At 35.4% G+C, this 17,144-nt stretch overlaps 1 protein-coding gene across 3 annotated transcripts in view; it reads right to left on the bottom strand.

Annotated features, from left to right (window-relative positions):
* Window positions 1-17,144, bottom strand: part of PIP4K2A (phosphatidylinositol-5-phosphate 4-kinase type 2 alpha) — a 109,063-nt gene that overhangs the window by 11,747 nt on the left and 80,172 nt on the right. For 2 of the 3 annotated variants that reach the window (XM_066991615.1, XM_066991613.1), the window contains 2 exons: window positions 8,936-9,082; window positions 6,422-6,460 (listed from right to left, as the gene is read on the bottom strand). In XM_066991615.1, coding sequence (XP_066847716.1) covers window positions 6,422-6,460; window positions 8,936-9,082 — 186 coding nt within the window. The remainder of the gene's footprint in view (window positions 1-6,421; window positions 6,461-8,935; window positions 9,083-17,144) is intronic. The other variant, XM_066991614.1, reaches the window with a different exon arrangement.

The raw sequence follows: 17,144 nt of genomic DNA, 5'->3' as shown, positions 1-17,144 counted from the left end.
TTGCAATACCAAATAGTACTCCTGACAGCCAGCACAAGTAGCAATTCTAGTAGCACTTATGCTGAAATTAATGGCTTAAAGTTAATTTGTGAATTTAGGAATTAACGCCCATGAAATATGCAACCAGGAGGGGCTCTAGTATTTATTTAAAATTCTTAATGTATGTATTCTTACTGAAAAATTCAAACACGGACATTTTCCTCTTATGCACTTGAATAAATACAAAGAAAACCACATTGTGGCAGTTTGAAACACTATCTGAACGAAAAAACTGAGACTTTGCTTTAATGAAATAATTGATATGATCAATTTTTAATGAAGTCTCAAATATTTCCAATGAAGCAAAATCCTTGTTGGAAAAAGATTCTCCTAGAATGTAATTCATTATAATGAACATATTACTATCATTAAAGAACTAAATATTTTAAGAGCTGCACAGGAGATGAACATCTAACTACTTCCACTAAATTAATAATAGATTTTCTTTCTGAACCACCTCCATCATTTTTAATCCCCTACTTAAAGATGCAAGGAAGGCATACATAGACAAACATAGATTTTACAAATACGAAGTATTTATTTACTAAAAAAGCACGCTACCAACACACTTCAGGTTTGCATTCTAAAGTTTGCCATGGTCACAGACAGTTTTAATGACAGGAAAGTTTTACTGTCTTTCAAAAGGCTGAAAAGCAATAAAGGTTTATTTGACTAAGAAGACAGAATATGTAAAGCCAGATACAAAAACTAAAATTACTGTGAAACAGTCCACTGACTTAATGTTTTTGTAAAAAAAAATATTGAAAGGTAAGAACCAGAGGTAAGGTTTAATTTCAGTGTGAACAAGGATCTAGTTTTTGCAGATTTCTTATAGGTCTCAATTCAGCATATTAAATATTAATATCCCAATATTAAAATGAAGATTTTTTTTTCCAAAGGGATTTTTGTACATCATGACCTCGAATAATGATCCTGGCTAGTATTAATGCTGGTATTTTGGAAGAAGTTTGCTAAAATAGCTGTGGGACAGCTAAGTTTGAGAGTCTTTGACTGGAGAAGAAGAAAAGACTAACTTCACAACCTGGCAGCAATTCCTCACCTAGCAAAAGCAAAGATTAGATTACAGGAGAAATGTTGCATGGCAATCCTTTTTGTTTGGAACTAGTCGCCAGCTAAGCTATTCACACAGGTAATAACTGACAAAATTGGGCTGATAGTTTATAACTTTTGGAAGTGGTATAGAACATCTGCCAGGAGCGATGTTCCACACCCTAGGCTTCCTTTCACAGTGAATGGCTCCCACGCACTTAAAAAAAATATTTTATATTTAGTAAGTTAGATTAACTTTAAATTTACCGTGCTTACCAGCATACACAGCATTTTAAAAAGGATATTATGCTACATATAGTTTGCAACAATTTGGCACAGGTAGTTTTGAACTGAGACAAAAGTCTGAGGTCACCAGATCCGCAAGAAGAATAACTAGAGCCTCCTATGGAAGTCTGCAGCATTTGGCGTCACAGGATTGCAAATGGCAAAGGAAATAGAGATGTAACCCCAAAAATGGGATTTGAGAGGGAACACTGGAATAGTTTTAAAAGCTACCAGAGAGGTTTTTGTAGGACAAAAGATTGTGCAATAAGTTGGATTAGGAATTCAAGCATGTACCAGAATAGTAGCTATACAGCTTTTAAATGCTCAGGAAAATGCATGCACAATTATCCCTAAAGTTAATGTTTTCCTACTGCAAAACAAACATGCAACATATAATGCAAGACAAATCTGTTGTTTTTATTTTATTTTATTTTTTTAAATATATGGAAAACAGACTTTTAAAAAAATAAACAAACAAAACCCCAAAACCAACCTAACAAAGGGAAAATAATGACTTGTTTTGAAAAACAGCAAGGGTTAGTGTCATGTGAAGGCTGAACACTGAAAAAGGAATCTGAACTCTGAATGTTTATTGCTGTCTTTGCAATGTATTGCAGTGTGAAGTTATAAACTCTGTATATGCCCACTTTAGATTCATTTCACAGAGAAGACATGCTTCACGCCTGTTGTGTGAGATTGGCATATGAAGCAGATTGAAATCATTAAAAGAAGTAAGTAAAAAATGCTGTTCTGGCATTAGCAAATTTTAAATTAGCACGAAAAAAAAAGCTCAGTTTTGAGGATGATCTACCTTGGATCAAGTTTTACCTATTGACATCAGAAGAAAAAGGGTAAGCTTGTAAACAAGTAAACTTGTTGCTATGCTCCTGTGCCAAAATCCTAAAAGAAAAATTGTCCTCTCAGAAATCAGGTAAGTTAAGTACAATATGTTGTAATGTTAAGATACAAAGTTAAGATAAGAAGTGGCTTGTTTTATCTAGCAGCATCTCCCAATCTAATTACCAAAACTATGTATTTTGCATACAATTCAACTAAAACGTAACATAATAGCTGTTAACTATAGCATTTTTTTCCAAAAGGAAACTTAATTAGAAAATTCTTTGTTCAGATATATTTTCTGTCATTTTTATGCATTTATGTGTTATGAAAAAATATACCACAGAGGTGGCAATGCAACCAATTTTACATTAATTTAAAGACATACAATTACCAGTCTATGACATTCACCAAGAAAGATGAAATAGGGTAGGCTTCACATCAGTTAGGTTTTATTTTTCTTATTCAAATTTCCTTCTGACTTGCTCACTCACTAGCAACATCCTAAAGTTCTTTGTAAGTACAAGTATACTCAGCTGTAACTGCTAATTTGATGTCATACTGAAAGTGCAGCATAATTATGGACAGACCACCAGGGGAGATCTGCATTATCCTTGTTTCACTTAAGAGGGCAAAATTGTCCCAGGAATGAATAGAAAATGCCCACTACTAAAAAAAAAAAAAAGAGTGAGAGAGACAACTAAAGACTAAAAAAATAAAGGAGCAGCTGTCAGAACTTGACAACTGTTGAAGCATACTGTTCTTTTTAAATTCAAGACATCTGTAAGTGCATGTTATGATACTTGTTGCCAAGAAAGTGATGCCTTTATTATTAAAAATATCACTTATAATGCAAATGAGAGGAATCGTGTGTTAAGGTGAAATCTTGGGGATGGAGCTTGTCTCCACACTGATTATCATAAAATATTGAAATGACAGTTTCAGAGTTTATCATCAATATGTTGGAATGTTAAACAGTTGAAAGCAGTCAAAAAGAGGATAAACTGCGAACAGGACCGAAAGTAACATTCTCAGAGTCATTCCAGTCAGCTTTTCTTCCTAAAAACTGATTAAAATGTTTGAATCTTAATACCTATTTTACGCTACAAAACTAAAATAGAGAAATACTTTTTTTTTTCTGATTGCTTACTTTATGGTCCATTATTTTTTTCTGCATAATTGACCGCCTCATATTTATTAACTAAGTAACAAAGAGTAGCTTGATGGGAAAAAGATTCGAGAACATCAAAATTTTAGCCTTTTCAAAGTAATTTATTTAAAATTTGCTATCTGTTAGAAAATGACTGAAAGACTGCATTGCACAGCTGTAAAGGAAGCCAACTTACTATACTCAATATTCTGAAAACCTTTTGATTACTTGAATACTGGTATTTCAAATTACTTAAGAGCCCATTAAAAACTACAGCATTGGCAGACATTTTTAGCCCTATATTTTAGCACCAAAAGCTTCCCGTCTTTTATTACTTTTTTGTTATTCAGATGTGAAGAGCAACGGCTATCTTTATAATATGTAATTAATTAATGCTGCCATTAATTGGATTTCTATTGTTATTTATGTCATTTCAGGGCAACATTAATAAATTGATGATTTAATTTGCCTCTGGCTAAAAGTTTGCTAATAAGCTGCTACACCAGATAGATATTTGAGAATTTTTTTTTCTAGAAGAACAATTGAAGAGCAGTTTCTTCCAACTTAGGAGATTTCAACACAATCCTCAAAGTCTTCAATGTAGTGACACGCAAAAACACATCTCCTGATGGCAGGTCTTAGCACTGCTTTAGAGCTTCAAAAACCAAGCTTTCTTTGTCTGTTCATATCACTAAACAAAAACTTTTTTATTTAATCTTAAAAACTGCTCTTTAGAAATACTTGAAGTAGTTTATGTGAGTAAACTAGTGCCTATTGCAGGAGAGATTCAGATCACAATGATAATGACTGTTCCAAACATCTACAATGAAGACACTTGATGGTGCATTCTTCTCACCCTTTCTAGATCAAAAGATAGATTCAAAAATTTACACAGAAAACATGTAATAAGCAAAATATTAGTTTTTCCTTTGCTTGGAATAATCTGCAAGATTCTTTCTGAATGTATTTGTAAAATTTTGTTCCCCCTATGATGTTAGCAGTCTGCCCAGTTCATTCTCTTGCTCTGAAATGTTTGTTCTGATCGGTAGCTTGTCGCCTTCTTGCTGCGCTGTATTGACATTTGAGGGGAATAATGAGTAATAAAAATCTGTTCTAGCAGCCTGAGACTGTTTGCTTACAGCTTTGATAGGCTTAACATACTTCTGCCTCCAAGAAATCAAATTCCTTTGAAAAGAAAATGATGTCTGAAACTTAAACTATCTGGAGAATTTTGGGGGAGCAATTTTTGATATATCTTTCATACAAATATGCAAAACGGAAGAGGAGGCTCTAGACATATTGAATTTCATAGGAATTTTGTCACTGACCTCACTAAAGTTAGAATTTCATATTACATATGGAGAATAATTTTTCTGTATAGTTATACAAAACTATACAGCTTAGTTTCAACTTTGCTATCAACTCCAATAGTAATTTTGCCATGGACTTGAATGGGAACAGACTTAAGGCAGTGTTTCTTTCAGGTTCTCACTCAGTTTACTAAGTGACATTATATCACTTAGTATTACTATATAATATCTGTGTATTATTATTTATGATTATGAGACATATTCCTAAAACTCCTCAAAATATCTGTACAGTATCACCTCTTGTATAGCTGAAAATGTGTAATATTGTTAAATTTTACATTATTATTCCAAGTATTAATTATAATCTGAAGTAGTCCCATCCAAATAATTTGCCCTCCTCATTTATACCGGATTATTTTAGTACTACCAGCAGAGGTTTTCAATGACAGTAGGTATCACTTGCAAGACACTGAAGGGTTAATCTCTTTGCTTCAAAAACACTGGAGTTGTGCTATTAAACAAGAACAAAAACAGACCACAAGAAAAGAATGAAGACCATTCAAGACATGATCTTGAGGGCCTAGTACAGCAAAGGAGACCTAATGCAGATTACTGCAACTGCAATTGGCATTTGGCACATGTTAGTTGTGTAATGCTGGAAGAAGAATTTAAGTGTTGAGTCATACCTTAGGAGGAAGTGGAAAAACTTAGCACAGAGTTTTTCTTGCAGCTAGAACTGCAGCACTGACAGCTATTGCATGCCCCTTACCCCTTTCTGTAGTTGTGTGATTCACAGAAGAGTTAAAGAGGCTGGTATGGTATGACTAATGCTTAGGATAAAAACAAGTGATCAGAATGGAATTTTGGGACAAACCAAAATGAAGTCTTTTAAGCAAATTGCTGAATGATCTTATGCAACAGCATAATTCAGACGGAATATGGAAAACTTAAGAAAACTAGTGGTATGGGTTCCTAGACTTCACTCAAAATTTGGAAATCTAAGAAGTCTTACAGAACAGGGACTATATCCCACCTTCAATTATCTGCAGAATCTTTAGACAAACCTCTCCTCAAGTGCCATTGGTGTATTTCACTGGAACCTCAGATAAATGTCTGTTTTGAGAATGTTCAATTTTCCAAATGAGCTGAAGTTGGAGATGGAGACAAACAAGGCGACCAACTTCCTTTTAGAGCAAAGTTCCAGCTACAGAATTTGAAGGAGAATTGCTCTCATTATAGATACATATACATCTAAGTCTGTCAGTTGTTGGCTTGTTTATACGACCTTTATATAGCAAATGGTTCTCACAATTCAAGGTTTGATTCAACTTTGCATTCACATTAGAAGTGGTGCCATGTCACATCTTTCCATTAAGTGACATGGAGTGTCCATAAATCTCTACATTAAAGAGCAAGAAAAAGAAGATGAAGAAGCAAGAAGAAAGAGAATGAAGTTCTTGATGTTTTCCTACCACAGGGCAGGCCCTGAAGAAACTAAGAAGAGAAGAGAAAAAAGGAAAAGGAGGAGGTAGAGGAGTGGCTCACTTACCTCTGAAATTTCAACACCATTGCAAACCAATAGTCAAAGGTCTGCAGTAAATATGGGAAAGATAAAGGAGGGAATAAGGTAGAACTCAAGAGGGGAGAATATGACAGAAAACAGAAAAGGGGCAGAACAGCACTGATTATGCTTGTCCTGACACTAGCTAGCAGTTTAGATAACTGAATAGTAAACAGAAATGCACCATACCTTTTCTTTGTCACTGGCTTCTCGAGCCACAGTAGAGCCCTGAAACAGAAAAAATGGATCTAAAAATGTGCATATGTCAGAAACTAATTTGAAATCGTTACGATAACAGGTCAAAAAGTGGATGAACTGCATCTTCTGAACTTGAGAGCTGTTTTAAAGAAAGGTGATACAGGAGGTAGAATGTCCATAGCACTGAACTTCTGCCATCACTTGAAGAAGATGTATCATGAGAGAAGAAAGATGGATTAAACCCTCAAATGCTCTACATCTATTGTTCCCCTGACTGTTGGGTTTTCTTCCTCACCTCTCATCCTAATTTTGAGACAACTTTGGAAGTTCAGTTGGCTTGCAGACTTCTGATCTTTTTGTGCCAATTTAGCTGTATAGCTGTGGAATAGCCTATTTTATATAACTACTTGGACATATGTAATACACATTTGAAAAGGATGTCACAATATAAATACATACAAATATTTAAAAAGATCATAAAGTACAAACAAGAACAATGTACCTCAGTGCGATATGAAGTCAAAAGAAGAGATGAGATCAACCGTGGTTTCACAAGATTTACAGTGTTTGCCAATGGCATCTTGGATATTTAAAAATACTAGTTATAATCATTAAAAAATTATGTAAGTTATATGGCGCTTTATGAATAAGCTTTAAGTGACCAAAAAATGGCTGTATATATTTCCTCAATTTTTTTGGAGCAGGACCACACCTTTAAGTACCCAGAGTTTATCTATCATAATAGCAGTGCAAGAAATAATAACTATAGTTATATCTTCATTAACACAGTAACATGATAACCATTGGATATTGAAAGATGGGTAGATCAGCTCTCTCTTGTTGGAAAGTATGCACTGTGTAAAGAAATGCTGGAGTGGAGTTGCACTAGTTTAAAGAATGTGAGGATTCCCAACCACACCTTTTCATACCCTGCTTGTTCTGTTTGCAGAGACAAACTTAGAAAACTCAGAAAGGATGGAGAGAAAAGATAAATATGACAGTACACCCTCAGTATTTTGTATGGACCAGAAAGCAGGGATTTCATTTCATTATATATTTATCTGATAAAACAAAACAAACAAACAAACAAAAAACTAGTGAAAGTCTATGATATTTTGGTTTAGTGATGATACATCTTTTACATTGTGTTCTGTGCTCCACCTGCATAACTATTGGGCCTGGACAAAGGTGAGCAGAAAACCAAACTGGAGAAAAAAAGAGGATTTACAATAGTAGAAATTATGGAGGTTGTCAAATGCTAAGAATGCTATTTATATTTCTTTTTGTTGTGCTTTTGTCCTAGTTTTTTAATGCCTCTGGACATTATGATGCTCTAAAACACATGCAGTTCTCTCAAATTTTTGGAAGTTACTCATCTCCAATTCAAGTATGAGATCGGTCACTCCTTCTTAGTGGCACTTTTGAAGAAAATCCTCCAAAAGAAGCCAAGTTATGACTGAATAGTTGATTTCTGCCCCTCTACTAGTCATGTCACTCATCAACTGGTTAATTTCAAATGAAAAACTGCTTAAGCCTGTGAGGGTAAATTAAAAAAAGAGCAAAAACAAAATGAAAAATATCTTTCTCTGGTACGCTCTGCTGAACACTGAAAACCAAAAAGTCAACAGTCAGGAAATCAGTTCTTGCAAACCAGGTTCAGTCAACTATCTAACCAATTTCTAGGTAAATACCTGACAGTAAGGAAGGATGGTGCAATATGTCTCTTAATATACAATGCTGAGAAAATATCTTAAAATAAGTTTGCAGATGCACTTAGTGGTTCAACACAGAAATTAAATGCATTAGAAAGAAGTAGATTTCTCAGGGAAACTGTATGGTGGAAATAAAAAACCAATCCCTTAGAGACAGGAAGACTAAGACAATTTTTTGGGCATTCATTTTAAGGGCCTTATATTAAATATTGAGAAAAATTACATTGTGGAGCAAAACTAAAACACACCTTATGAGAAAAGCAACAGAAATTCCGTACTAAGAACCATTCTCTTTTTACTTGAATTATTTTTAAAACACAAAATGAAATATGAAGCTTCCATAGTAGTGACGTACTTAGTAGCATAACTACTTTTTTAGTAGTTGGTTTATTAATAACATTATGACATTACGCATTCATTTTATAAGTCTTCTGCAGAATCAGCTGTGGCTTTCCATAATGTTGATAAAAGCCTATAGTAAGCAGAATTGTTATTTTACTTGTGTAAAGTGTTTTACCCGTAGACATTTAGTTATATTTAACAAACATATTTGGGTAAATTGCTCCATTTAAAACATGCACAGTACAGATAAATTTTTACAATTTCTATGAAATCATTTTTCAGCTTTTCTAAACTTAGATACAGAAATAAACCAGCAAATGCTGGGTGTAACGTAACACAGTTTAAAATTAATTACAATTTTGAGCAATCTTCAAGCATCAGCAGAATATAGTATTTATATTAAAGGTTTTCAGACACTTTGTCAGTTATATTATCAGCAGTTATGTCTCACCTTTAGATCATATTTTCTATAAACAGATAAACGATGGCTGAACACATTTCTTGTAACAATCATATATATTTCAACTCCATCGACAGTGAGCCGGTACATGCCCAAAAACTGGGGAAGAAGTGTATTCCCATGACACTCCACAATAAACTGCAGAAGCAAAATAAAAAACAGGAATGAGGATGGGTATACTTTATATAAATATATATTTACACATTTTTAAAGATGAAACAACAAGAAAGAATATATCTATTTACTGAATACATATTTGTGTGGAGACAAACCTTTGAAAACTCATGCCAGAAACAAACACTTCAGCAGGAGGCTATTCTGCTTTTAAGCCAGTGTTTAAAAAATAAAATCTTGAACTGCAAGTTACAAGTTAAACTCATAACTCTCAACTTTTACAGATGATGTTATTGAAAGAGCAGGCTCCATGTGGCAGATCTGTCCACTTTTATGGTCCAAAAGTGCACCTAATGAAGATAGCATATCTGGTAGTGACATCACAAAACAGAAATACTTTTCAAACATCACAATGCTGTATTTTGTACTGTGTTGTCCCCTATTTAATTTGTATATTTCTCTGTTCTTAGTATTTGCTTATTATGATGACCATTTACAGTGCTGTCACCAGCAAGGCGTATCATTTATTATCAGCAGCTATCTGCAGTTCCCACGTGATGGCTGCATTTCAGGGTTAATAGAGTTGAGCAGAGAAATGAAAGATCTCTGTATTCTTTTCTTATTTTTTTAAGAATCATTTCACACCCTTAAGGTTGCCATATTGAAATACAAACGTGCTACCAATATTGGAAAGTTTGGTCAACTGTACCTGAAGCCCGACTTAATATATATATATAGATATTTATTTAAATCACCTGTCTTACAAATATTAGTTCACTACTATTTAACAACCACTGGAGGAAGCAGAAAAAGTACAGACTACATTGATGATGAGAACTATTTAAGGATGAATATTTATTCCTACAGTAGGAATGTCCATACTATATTAATCCTAAAACCAACTTGCATATATCCACTGTTAAGTCACAATGATGCAGAACCCAAAAGCAATCAACAGCTTTGTTCTTTCTGTTATTACCAAGTCTCAAACAGAGGAACTTGGAGAAAATTTAAAAATAATTTTCTTAATAGGAAGCAAGAAAACTAACCAACAGTCAGCTTTCAAAGCCCACCAGATTTTAAATATTTGTTGAATAGTGAAACCTCTGTTTCTTTTGTGCCAAAGTGACCTGGTTATTAGAAACACATTAAAACACAAGAGACTTCAGAACAAATTGACAGAATAAGCAATTTGAATTGTTTAACAAAGATACTTTGCTTGATGACAAATTATCTAACAGAGCTCTTGGAACTATGAAGATGTAATTTTTTGTTATTTATCTGACTGTAATTTTTGGCTGTGCTAGTTTTAAGGAATTTCACTAACTTTATTCTGGAATCTGCGCATGCCAAATACAGACTCTCCTTTTTTAAATGACAAAATCAAAATAGCTTTTAATAAAGATTTAAGAGTCCTGAAAACAATCCTATCCGCCATGAACCAAAGTGAACGAACACAAAAGCCTGAAACTGTTGATGGTGTATTGAACAAAATTTTGGCTAACAACTCTGACACACAAGCTCTTGAGGCTACAACTGTTTAGGCTGTGACATTTTCTGTCTGCCCTGCAGCTTTACTGGAGGTTGCAACACCACAGAGATGCCACACATGCTCCAGTCTAGCATTTTAAGCTCAAACTGCCTATGAATGGGCAAAACACCCTAAGCCACAACAGAGTCTCAGCAAAAGCAAATCAGAACCTCAGTAAAGAAAGACGTATCCCCCCCGAATGTAAGCAGCTTGGCAGCCAAAAGGCCACAAAGGCAATTTCAGTACTGAAGAGTACACAAAGATTGATCGCTTTGCATCTGAGAAGCGCTTCTGGTTTTACCAGATGTGGAAGCGCAGTTGTTGAATTAAAGGCTTTTTGCTCACAGGACTGTTATCAACCTCACAAAGCAGTTACAACGTGTTCCAGGACACATAGCTCATTTTGACTGTCAGCAATTTCTCCTAAAGATCTGATCATAAAGTGAAATTACAACTATTAACGCTAAGGTTACAGAAAACCTATTTAAAACAGTAATTCCTGTTATTCAGGCTGCATTGATTATGCTGTTATAAACATCTAGTACATGGTATATATTCTAAAGGCAAATGTCTTTCTAATCCTTTAAAAGGTGGGAAGGATTGTTCTCACAGCAACATTCACTGGATGATTCCTTCTATAAGATCTTTAGTTTCTGTGACAAATCTAGCTTCCAAGAAGAGCTCCGTGCCACTGAATTTCAGGCCACTCAACTGCATAAAGGATCCATCCATTTCTAATATTACAGCTCTTACTTTAGAAAGTTTGAGTTCCCATGCTGTAAAAGAAACACTATTATTCTAGATTTCCAGAAGGGGAACTGAGATGCAGAGGAAACAGGGAGTTTGTGCCTCTCGAACAAACGGACCGGGACATGTCAAGTACCAGGCTAATCCCTGTCTCCCCTGCTGCCTTTCCTCCAGCTGCCAGGGCACAGTTTTGACACATTTAAAATCATCTCTTCAACCCCAGCTATCGCCAGCTCTCTGATTTTAACCTTTCTGGCCCTGAGAGTCCCCATCTGTAAAACAGCAATGCCATTAACACAGAACACGTACAAAATACCCGCCGTAACAGCATAAAATAAACCCTTTGGTTGGCAGTATACAGCCATCTCCCAAACTGTTCTGTGTTATGTGCCATGGGAAAAGGCAACTAATGAGAGTAGCTTAAGTCCTACTTGAAAGTTGGAGTCAGTCATTTGCTAACGTGGTCGTTTCATTTTAATACATTTGCTAACGTGGTTGTTTCATTTTAATATTTTGCTAACATGTCTTCTGAAAAGCCCATGTCACTAGCATGGAGCACAGGACATCTGATAAAAAGGGATTTGGCTGTATGACTGTGGACTGCTAGGAGAACTTCCTTCCCAAAACAGATCAGGTACTGCAACCATTGTTTCCTACTTGCTGTTGACTGTGCAGACTTGTGCCACTGCAAGTTAAAGAAAAGCCCCTAAAATTATTTCAGTGCTTTCCATGACAGCATTTCTTATCCTGATGGGGAGACAAAGGAAAGAGGGAGGAATGCTGCTTGCTTCCAGAATCTACAAGGTTGGTCTAGAACTTCCTACCTTTGAAACTATCAATCCCCCATATCTGCATCACAGAGGAGGCAAAACGTGTCATCTGTTTGGGTGGGAGTCCAGCAGGACTTGCACTGGTGACTGTGGTTGGTAGATTTTCAATTTGTCCATCTTGATATAAATGAAGTAGCAATTTAGTCACCCCAAGGTGCTTTTTAGGAATGATTTCCTGAAGTTTCCCACTCACAGCTGGAATAAAAGTGAGCCTAGAAAATAAGCCAGTACATGCTTAACAGGACTGCTAAATTTCAGTGAAAGAAAAGACCTTCACTCCTTTTTGTTAATTCTTTCCAAAAAGAACATTAAAACAATTCTATCAAGCACCCTTGCTAAACAATTCTATAACACTTAGCTAATACATTTACAAGTCCTTCTATGTAGTAACAAAATCCATTTTTTAAAGAGTGTTCCAATAAACACCCTATCATTTTTTCTTATTAATTCAGACAATTTTCATTTTTCTGCACAGCATGAAGACAGTATTACCATTAACAAAATAAAGTATGATCAGCATGTTGACACATTTTATCAGCTGTGCAGCATATAGTTTTTAAATATGTAATTTTCTGAGCTCTCTTGAATCCCATGCTTAAAGCTGAAAATGAGTAAGAAATTCTTTATGACCTTATATCCTCATTATTCTTTGTATAAATACAGCCTCAAAATTCCTTAATAAGAACAGAACTTATCCTATCTCATTTTACATGAAAAATACGACTCTTAGCTTCTTACTTCCCCTTGGTAATGCTAGAAAGCTATCAGGAAGACTAAAAGATAACATGGTGCACATAATTGTATTGGCAAATATACTATGCCATTTTTGGCTCATAAAAAAAAAAAAAGGGTAAAATTCCCGTTTTTGCTATTTCTCCTCTTCTCCTTGAAAATAATCTGGGGAATGAGCTTGACATCAGTGAGGACTAACTCCTGAAGTAGAGCTATCTCATTTCTTATGTGAAAAATCAACATTGCTGTTTCTGACAGGTAGCTATCTGGAAACGTTAATTCAGAAACATACAACACGCTCATTCTCTGTTACCCCTTTATGTATTATCTTCAAGATTTCCCACAACTTGATAAAGGGAACACTGCGCTTATCAACTACTTAGATGACAAGTCTATAAATTCACTAGGACACTTTCATTAATTGAACTGAATGGTAAGCAATACGTAACTATTTACAAATGTTTTGGACACTGAAAGACAATACTCCTTTTTTGGGCTCAACTTTCACATCCTCTTGCCCACAATCAGAAAATATCTTCCAGCAATATGTTGTGTGTACATGCATCTGCATGTGGGATCAGCTCCCAGAAAGGAGGTTGAAGAGTTGTCCAAAGAGTTATATCAAGTTTCAGAATATTCAGATTATTGCTATTTACTTGAACCCTGCTAATTTCACAGAAACTTATGCATTGGGTACATATGTCACCCACTGAAAGAATTAATTAGGTGAATTACAACACACAACAGGAAGTAATAACGACATTAGATGTAGATTTTCACAATATATAAACTTGTTTTACTCTAGTAAATTATCTAAGAAAGTAATTTTATTTCAGGAAGTGTTCAATAAATAAACAAGTTTTAGCATACAAGCCCTGTGATTCACAGCCTTATATTTCATGTTGATTCAGACTCGGCCCAGAGTTTAATTTACTGTCAAGTGCAACGTAATCTGAACATGACCAACACCTGTGATTATCTAGGCTGTATATCCGCTACCAGGAACATTAGTCTTGATAATGCTACGATCAAACGAGTCAATTGCTGGTGTCTTCTGAAAGTGCTCTGCACAGCATCAAGAGCAGAATACTAAATATACTGAATATACAAGGAACAGCTGCTGGTGAAATCCGGGCCTCAACAGAGACAGTTGAAAAACCTCACTGAAAGATGGGATATCTACCTATGAAATATCCCATCTTTCAGTGAGGTGTTTTTCAGTAACAATTCCAGTCCATGGTGGTCTGGCCCATTTGCATAGGTTGAATTCCATCCAATGCCCTTGCTAACAAATTTCTTACCTTTGTGGTCACTTCTACTATAGGAAACGGTGGGCCTAGTGACGGAGGTGAAATGTAGTCTGTTTGGATGAGAACATTTCTATTCCTATCTCTATTTTTTATGCTTCTCCTGGTTTTTTGTATCAAAGCTGCTTTATAAGATGGTTATCGTGTCACAGGGCAGAAGACCATGTTCCATACAGCTTCTTGATTCACACCAAGAGCTAGCAGAACGGCTTTTCCAAAGCATGCTTTTAAGCAAAACCCCCATAAATCCTACCCTCTTACTACACTGGGGGACACATAGAGTCAGGGTCACTGTTAGATGGAACGTATCCTTCTTCATAAAGGTTTGCATTTAAATAATAGCACATCATACCGCATTGCTTTGCCTTTTTACTGACTCTTCCCCTTCTTTTTGTCATACATACAGATGTAACTCAGGAAGAAAAAGGGAGGAAAAACAAAACCCTAGCAATTGACAACCCATGCAAGTAATGACATGGATGGAGGATGACACAAACTTAAACATAGCTCTGCCTTAGCAAGCTACTGGCTTGATGCTAGGTTACCTCAGCATGAATTACTAAATACCTCGTCCCTACCTGCTTTTCTGGGATATTCCCCAGCCTAGGCTGTCACCACTTTCGTGACAAAACTGCTTTTAGCCTGCAGTAATGATTCTCCATCTATTTATGATTATCATGTTTTCACTTACCTCCCACTCAATAACCTTGCGCTATTCCTCGATTTGTGAGCAGCCCTGAACCATGCACTCTTGGTACATTTTCTCCGTTTTTCACATTATTGTCTATGATTTTTCCTTTCAATTTTTTTCCTGTTTCTTTCACATTTTTTCCTCTGCAGAAGTTAAGGTCGTATTTTTTCTGCTTTTATTTTCTCCTTTATGCTGTTGTCTTTCCCTTTTAGCTCCTTCGATCCTCTCCTTTCTTTTCATTCACTTCCAGATCACTCCCCTGTTCCCTGCCTCCAGTAAACGGGCACTTTCTCTCCTTTACCAGTGTGCTGCATCTACTATTCACTTCTGCAGGTTGCCATAGAAACAGGCAGGCAGTGCAATAGGTATCAGTTCTGCATGCAATTACCTGTGCATGGAAGAGAACATGCAGTCAGCAGCCAGCTACGGAAAACCTGAAGGATACCTACACTCGTTATTAGTTTTATACTCAGAAGATTGTATGCTAACAATGCCCTCTTGTTCACTTGGTTTGAGATGGCTTCTCAATTTCTTTTTCCTTGCAAAAACAGTTAAATCATCTGGGTGTCAGCAGTGAGGAATAGTGCATCCCTTCTGAAGTCCGTTTTAATGAAAAAAGGTGTGCAAAAGGTGTTGGTTTTTATGATAAACAACCTAAGTTGTTTTCATTTTATTTTTAAAAATATCCATCCTGTCCTTCATCTATTCTCGAAGAGGACATTGATTTACACCAATTTAATCTTTAAAGCAAGTTTAGCTTGCTGGGAAGGACAGCATGTCTTGATTCAGACAGTTCAAAAACAACATCTTTCTACGGAATTTTGTTCAACTGACACTGATTGTCTTTGAAAATATTTGTAGTTTATAAAATATCTACACTAGCATATTCTGTATTTTACGTAAATGACTTGATAATTTTTTTGCACAGGGCAATACATCCAAAGGAAACATATAAACATAGCTCGAATGTGTACTTAAATTAAATTTTTTCTTTAAGGAAGACACAGGATATACCTGTTCTTATACACAGGTTGAAATCCTGGCAATGCACTTATCACAGCAGACTTTGCTGAGCTCTCCTTTAACAGTGACAAAAGGAGCTGTAGTCTAAACTCCAGTTTTCTGATCTGTGCTTTTGGCGTCTGAAGCATAGGTTTTAAACAAAACATCACTAGCTTTGAAGGCATTTCAAATGAATATTTGTTTTTGCCCTCAAAAACTATTTAAGTATTTAACGTTAACATGCTTGATGAACTTACACAATTTTAAGTTGTTGAACCACTAAATGTAAATAAGGCCCACACAGCGAGGACTTTTCCAGTATGTCGAAGTCTGACCCACTTGACCATATTACAATGGTTCTAGCATATTTGACAGGTAAGTGATGTTCAGCTGAAATAGTGCCTGAAGAGCAGCTAGGAGAGTTCTACTAATAACTGATAGCATACCAATATTCTAAGCAGCCCAAACTAAATACGACTAAAAGCAGTATTTCACGCTATGTGTCAGAAAATACTATAGTAGTTAAAAACTGGCTAGCAAGGAAATTCATAGCAGAAGAACTTAACATGTGATACATGTCTACATTTACCATTGTGCTTAGAAATCTAGCTGGTTCACAGTCTAGGCCACTTGGTTTCTAAATGTAGATGGAAAGCTGGACGTGGACTTTACACTTGTTATAAATGTCAGCATCTTTTGCAACTTCAAGCATAGAGAAAGGCTTTAATCCCCCTATTTGTTTAGGCCAGAAGTGGTGGGCTTAGTTGTTTATTTTTTCCCCTGGATTTTCTTTTTTCAGATTTGCAAGAAAAAAAATAATGAGCTCTAGTGTTCTGACTCAGTGCTGAAAGCATCAGACTCATCTGATGAGTAGACAGTAAGTGTGTTTAGACTGAAGTGTTCACCATCTGTCTGAGGTTGTAGGCCTGACTGCCACTAACAAAAAACCAGGCGTCATGTCAGATGGGGTGAACATATGAATGCAACTCACAATTCTGGACAGTAACTATAATTTAAAATTGTAAGAACTATTATTTACAATTCAACAGTTTTAATTTGGGTTTGCCATATATACTTATATGCTGTTTCTATAGTAACTTCTCCTGATACCCCTTCAAGCCTGGTTCAGTTTTAGTTATTTACCAATTTCTAGTATGTAGCCTTAGGCTTGGAGTTCAATCATTTCATTTTTAATATTGTTAAAGTTTTTATTATTATTATTTTAAATTTTAAATAATAGTAGTAG

The sequence above is a fragment of the Anser cygnoides genome, chromosome 2 (genome assembly GCF_040182565.1).
Source record: "Anser cygnoides isolate HZ-2024a breed goose chromosome 2, Taihu_goose_T2T_genome, whole genome shotgun sequence".
In the NCBI taxonomy this organism is placed as follows: Eukaryota; Metazoa; Chordata; class Aves; order Anseriformes; family Anatidae; genus Anser; species Anser cygnoides.
The sequence above is the reverse complement of the archived record's forward strand: the minus strand, read 5'-3'. Positions and strand labels throughout refer to the sequence as shown.